Source organism: Crinia signifera, chromosome 2 (genome assembly GCF_055691185.1).
Source record: "Crinia signifera chromosome 2, ASM5569118v1, whole genome shotgun sequence".
Taxonomy (NCBI): domain Eukaryota; kingdom Metazoa; phylum Chordata; class Amphibia; order Anura; family Myobatrachidae; genus Crinia; species Crinia signifera.
Genome location: NC_139218.1, coordinates 360,278,588 through 360,285,272, shown reverse-complemented (window position 1 = coordinate 360,285,272; position 6,685 = coordinate 360,278,588). Strand labels below are relative to the sequence as shown.

Below are 6,685 nucleotides of genomic sequence, written 5' to 3'. Positions count from 1 at the left end.
TTTATTGTTGAAACAACAGATTCATATATACATACATCTGTATATTCATTTCTGTATGTGCATGTATATTTATTATTGTTATTACATGCATCATATCTACATACAGGATATAAAAGGCTAAATACTCCTCATCTCCGTGGTAAAGTACCGCCTGTGACCACTAGAGGCCGCTCAGCGGACCAAATTATACCTTAGAAAGTGTACGCAACATGTTATGTTTCAAACTTGCTGGATATGGAGAGAGGGAGTTGTGAAGACAGAGATTGGGGGTAGGGGATTACCCGTCAACGGGACAGGCTTGGGTAGGGGGATTATCTGTCAACGGGACAGGCTTGGGTAGGGGGAATAGCCGTCAACGGGACAGGCTTGGGTAGGGGGATTAGCTGTCAACGGGACAGGCTTCGGTAGGGTGATTAGCTGTCAACGGGACAGGCTTCGGTAGGGGGTTTAGCCGTCAACAGGACTGGCTTTTAACATTGACTCAGTGAGTCTGATTTCCAGGTCTTAACACTCGACCCTTGGCATGCCGTCCTCCTCCTGCCAGATGAGGCCAACAGAGATGATGTTCCTGAAGATTCTCTTCCTATAAAAACAAACAAGTGACTGTTATTGTAAAGACACAAACGTTTGCCATGTACAAGTCCTCTCATTATTCCCTGGCCTGCTGCTATATATCACCTGCACCATGTTAGTGGCCCTTACTGAATACATGTATCTGTGTGATTCCTCTTTGGACCAATCATAGCGCTGATGCTGTGGGTGTGACATGACAAGGACGGCACCATACAGAAAGCTCAGTGTACAGTTATGTGAGATCCCTATTTTCTAAGTGATCTGACTAGATTGCATAGAAATGAAGCATACATCACTGTGTGTGTAGGGCCCATAGTGATAGTGATGTGTGGCCCCGTGTGTCGCTATCGCTAGTAGATGTAGATACTGCATGCTGTATTAATCTAGTCATCACCTCTCTTCTCTCTTTTGAGAATGTGGGCAGTGATAGATCGTTCAGCACACAGCGCTGGTGCAGTCCTGAGCGGTGTGTGCTGTGTGCTGTGCGCTATGTGCTGAGCGATCTAGCATCATTCAGATCACTGATAATATCGCTAGGTGTGTATAGGCCCCATAGTTTACATGACTTCATTTCTCCTGTAGCGTTTCTCTTATTATATTCTTAAACTCATTATTATAATGATATATACATGTATGTCATACTACTAGGATACCAGCCAATCAGCGCTCTGTGTGATAGAACTTCTGTAGGTGCCCCAGCTGCAGGCAGATATGGAGATACCGTTTCTACATCACAGCAGATGTGTAAGACACAAGACCTGACATCTACCCCAGCGACCAGAGCAGGGAGGACGCACGTATTGTGCCGGCAACCTACCTGGGGGAGGAGTCACTGATGGTATCTGAGGTATCTGATGAGGAATCAGAGCTGCTGCTGCTGGTGTCTGATGATGATGATGACCGTTCCGTCAAATTATAATAGCCACTGCTGCTGCTACTGGTGATATCATAAGACGATATTGTGTCATCCGTCATCGTGTGAGACACTGGGGACTCCTCGCGCCTCTTCCCCTCACTCTTGCAGGCTAGAAAATGATAGACAGAAGCTGATTGGTTGCTATGGACTACATCACCTCGTTATTATAGTAAATGTACCCCATGCTGTTTATTGGCTTTATGTAATGGACTGCGAGTTCTGTGCGGAGGCGCAATCTCCTCTGTAGATGTAATGCAGTATAATGTATAAGGCAGAATCAGGCTGGTGAGATAACAAGCTCCTGTCCCCTCACAGAACTCCCAGCCTATTACATACATTCATACATACATACTAGTTATCTGCCTGTCACAGAACTCCCAGCTTATTACATACATACTAGTTATCTGCCTGTCACAGAACTCCCAGCTTATTACATATATACTAGTTACCTGCCTGTCACATAACTCCCAGCTTATTACATATATACTAGTTACCAGCCTGTCACAGAACTCCCAGCCTATTACATATATACTAGTTACCTGCCTGTCACAGAACTCCCAGCATATTACATATATACTGGTTACCAGCCTGTCACGATTTTAGAGGGACAGTCCCGATTTTCGGGTCCTGTTCGCTGTCCCACCCGCGGCAGGCATTGTCCCGCTGCGGGGGGTGGCAGTTGGGAGACCCCCCAATCTAATAGAATAGACGCTGTGCGCATGCGCACAGCGTCTATTCTCGTAGGAAAATGAGGTTAATTAGCATAAACCGCGCCCTCATTTGCATACCCCCCCCCCTTTTCGGCCGCGCGAGTGTCCCTATTTCTTCAGGTCAAAAGTTGGGAGGTATGATATACTAGTTACCAGCCTGTCACAGAACTCCCAGCATATTACATATATACTGGTTGGTTACCAGCCTGTCACAAAACTCCCAGCTTATTACATATATACCAGTTACCTGCCTGTCACAGAACTCCCAGCTTATTACATATATACTAGTTACCTGCCTGTCACAGAACTCCCAGCTTATTACATATATACTAGTTACCAGCCTGTCACAGAGCTCCCAGCATATTACATATATACTGGTTACCAGCCTGTCACAGAACTCCCAGCTTATTACATATATACTGGTTACCAGCCTGTCACAGAACTCCCAGCTTATTACATATATACTAGTTACCTGCCTGTCACAGAACTCCCAGCTTATTACATATATACCAGTTACCTGCCTGTCACAGAACTCCCAGCCTATTACATATATACTAGTTACCTGCCTGTCACAGAACTCCCAGCATATTACATATATACTGGTTACCAGCCTGTCACAGAACTCCCAGCTTATTACATATATACCAGTTACCTGCCTGTCACAGAACTCCCAGCCTATTACATATATACTAGTTACCTGCCTGTCACAGAACTCCCAGCATATTACATATATACTGGTTACCAGCCTGTCACAGAACTCCCAGCTTATTACATATATACCAGTTACCAGCCTGTCACAGAACTCCCAGCATATTACATATATACTAGTTACCTGCCTGTCACAGAACTCCCAGCATATTACATATATACTAGTTACCTGCCTGTCACATAACTCCCAGCTTATTACATATATACTAGTTACCTGCCTGTCACAGAACTCCCAGCTTATTACATATATACCAGTTACCTGCCTGTCACAGAACTCCCAGCCTATTAGATATATACTAGTTATGCCTCTGCACCTGAGGGAAGCTTACCTTCACTGATCAGGTACTCCATGATCTCTGCCACGACTGCTGCCGCGTCCTCTGTGAGCAGAGTAGTGTCCGGCTCGGTGGGAAGTTCGCCAGACACTTTGGCGCACGGCACAGGGGGCTGCACGGTGACGGGGTGCTTAGCCGCTCCTTTAGTAAGCCTCGCAGACTTGCTTGGCTGTAAGGAGCAGAGGAAGAGACATCATAAGCTGTGACTATATAACTCTCCGCAGTGCATGCACTTTCTACCATGGAAGCAATAGAACAGATCAGCCCAGGATTGGGACATGTTGGTAGGTATGCATGAACAAGTAATAATATCAGAGGGAAGCCCAGGAATGGGTCATGTAGGTAAGTATGTATGCACAAGTAATAATATAAGAGGGAAGCCCTGGAATGGGACATGTTGGTAAGTATGTATGCACAAGTAATAATATCAGAGGGAAGCCCTGGAATGGGACATGTAGGTAAGTATGTATGCACAAGTAATAATATCAGAGGGGAGCCCAGGAATGGGTCATGTTGGTAAGTATGTATGCACAAGTAATAATATCAGAGGGGAGCCCAGGAATGGGTCATGTTGGTAAGTATGTATGCACAAGTAATAATATCAGAGGGGAGCCCAGGAATGGGACATGTTGGTAAGTATGTATGCACAAGTAATAATATCAGAGGGAAGCCCAGGAATGGGACATGTTGGTAAGTATGTATGCACAAGTAATAATATCAGAGGGAAGCCCTGGAATGGGTCATGTAGGTAAGTATGTATGCACAAGTAATAATATCAGAGGGAAGCCCAGGAATGGGACATGTTGGTAAGTATGTATGCACAAGTAATAATATCAGAGGGGAGCCCAGGAATGGGACATGTTGGTAAGTATGTATGCACAAGTAATAATATCAGAGGGAAGCCCAGGAATGGGACATGTAGGTAAGTATGTATGCACAAGTAATAATATCAGAGGGAAGCCCTGGAATGGGTCATGTAGGTAAGTATGTATGCACAAGTAATAATATCAGAGGGGAGCCCAGGAATGGGACATGTTGGTAGGTATGCATGAACAAGTAATAATATCAGAGGGAAGCCCAGGAATGGGACATGTAGGTAAGTATGTATGCACAAGTAATAATATCAGAGGGGAGCCCAGGAATGGGACATGTTGGTAGGTATATATGAACGAGTAATAAAATCAGAGCAGCTATAAGCGATGACGTTATTACCAGTACTGTACTAGGGATGGCCATTGTTACGATTGCCATTGATAATTGCCATCAATGTCAAGAGTACAACTGGCCATCGATAGTGTTAAACTATGCAATGAATGGCCATCGATATTTTTACTTATCGATGGTCATACTTTGTGTTTGACTGGTTGACCTGTGCCATAATCAAAACACAGGGGCAGGGTTACACAGATGTTGGGGGCAGAGCTATGCTCTATGTCCCGGGAACTATGGAAAAAACAAACAAAAGCAAAACATCGGTATTGCTGTGCCATCAATGGAGGGAACCCATCTAGTTCTCCCCCATCTATGGCAAAAGTATTCAACATTGGCCATAAACCATCGATGATTCGGAATCATCGATGGTCGATGGCCATACCTATACTGTTCTACATACATTGTTTACAGAGCACAGGCTGGGCTGCAGTCACAGCAGCTGCTGCAATCTGAGCTCTCAGGTGATTGGCAGATAATTGGCAGTATGCCAAGAGGAAAATAGTTACATTTGCAGAACTTGTATAGGAGGGAATCCACATTGCATGCAATGCTGACATATCTGAGCACCCAGAACACATGGGATAGACATGAGATAATACTCGTCTACTCTTCCAGAGAGGCCAGGAGGCTCCCAAAAATCCCTTATAGTCCCCAGGGCAGCAGGTAAGTGTCCCGCAATGCCTCGCCCCTCCTGCCAGCACTTCCCCACTTAGTCCGCTGAGCCCCCCTTACCCATGCAAAGCGGGTGAGGCAATGACGCGATTCACTGTAAACCACTTAATCATAACCCCGCCCACACTTTGCAATGTTGGTAATAGAAGGGGGCAGGTCTATAATTATGCATCTTCACGCCCCCAGACTGCCTTCTCCATGAGACCTCCCAGGGGTGCTGTAAAAGAGCAGACTGTCAGTGGATCCCCCTGCTCTTCACGGTGAGGTAGACTCTGCTATGAGGCTCACCACCAGGGGGCATGGGCAGTTAATGGCAGTTAGTCAGGCAGGAGGCAGCTACTGGCAGGAAAACCTACATGTACGACAGCAGCAGAAGTGCTGCCGAACTACAAAGCCCAGAAAGGAGGGGAGATGACGCTTCAGTGCTGATAATGTGAGAGCCTGTGAGGCTAATGGTAAAACGTGAGTGTTACTACACAACATACCCACATTATGTGACCTTGCTGCCTGGGAATTGTGCAGGGGAAGGTACAGGAGAGGTACATAATGTCACCCACTCATGTACCCCTATTGCTACATAGAGGGAGCGTCACCCACCCATGTACCCCTAATACTACATACAGGAAGTGTCACCCACCCATGTACCCCTAATACTACATACAGGCTGGTACATTCATATTTTACAAGTCAATCAAAATGATACCTATCCCCCATATTTAAGCCTACAAAACTGGACAAATCACCTCCCAATCTACCCAGAAACACCCAATATTGGGCGAGCTCCCCCCTATTGCGGCCTGTGATAACCCTCTGTATGTGCAATGTACAACCCATAAATATAGCAGCGCACTTACCTTCTTCCTGGGTGCAGGGACGCACAGTTTGCTGCTCAGACAGCCCATAATGTCACCAGTGATAAAGGTAACCGCTAAAGTTCAGCGAAATTAAAATATTAGTAATATAGCACGGGAGCATAAAATATGCTTCTTCTCCTGATAACTGCAGAGTCTCAGGTGATGGAGTCCCTGTGTCACCTAGCCTTTGTGATGTCATAATGGTGTCATAGTTACAAGATAGCCGCTATGCTGCAAAAAAAAAAAAATTCAATCAACTTTATTGAAATATTTTCAATACAAACAAATATAGAAAGAGTCCGTTATGCACATGCGATCAATATTACACATCACGAGTAGAGACAACAGGCTTCTACTATCACGTAATATACTGGATATAGCATATTTGGTTAATCAGGTAACTTTACTCTCTTAGTAAATTTACCCTTTAGTTTCCCCATCCCTTGTCCCCCTTAAACAGCCCCCATTAAGTTAGGCCGCCTCCGTTAGTGCCTCCATTAGTTTGTCCCCCATTACAGATATTTTGTCCCCCATAGCTAGTTACAGCCGTATGCAAATTCGTGTTCCGGAGGGTAATTTACAAAGCAGTCAAATACGACTGCTTTGTAACCCTCCGATGGCGTAACCATTCGTATTAGCCGGCCGTATATACGGCCGCTAATACGAATTCGTATAACCAGTCTGCACGGATCAGTCAGATCCGTG

At 45.3% G+C, this 6,685-nt stretch overlaps 1 protein-coding gene across 1 annotated transcript; it reads right to left on the bottom strand.

The window, feature by feature from the left end:
* LOC146059191 (uncharacterized) lies at window positions 1-6,208 on the bottom strand. The gene is made up of 4 exons (XM_083171314.1): window positions 5,981-6,208; window positions 3,237-3,411; window positions 1,391-1,598; window positions 1-583 (listed from the first exon to the last, which is right to left on the bottom strand). The coding sequence occupies exons 1-4, from the start codon at window positions 6,026-6,028 to the stop codon at window positions 505-507; spliced, it is 510 nt and encodes a 169-aa protein (XP_083027440.1). The 5' UTR covers window positions 6,029-6,208; the 3' UTR covers window positions 1-504.
* Between the last annotated feature and the right edge of the window lie 477 nt (window positions 6,209-6,685).

What these genes read in the sequence shown, in the direction of transcription:
- LOC146059191 (XM_083171314.1), bottom strand. Translation starts at nt 6,028, where the DNA reads ATGGGCTGTCTGAGCAGCAAACTGTGCGTCCCTGCACCCAGGAAGAAG. An exon ending in TCCCTGCACCCAGGAAGAAG is followed by an intron (nt 3,412 to 5,980) that starts GTAAGTGCGCTG and finishes TGCTCCTTACAG; the next exon opens with CCAAGCAAGTCTGCGAGGCT. An exon ending in GGAGTACCTGATCAGTGAAG is followed by an intron (nt 1,599 to 3,236) that starts GTAAGCTTCCCT and finishes ATCATTTTCTAG; the next exon opens with CCTGCAAGAGTGAGGGGAAG.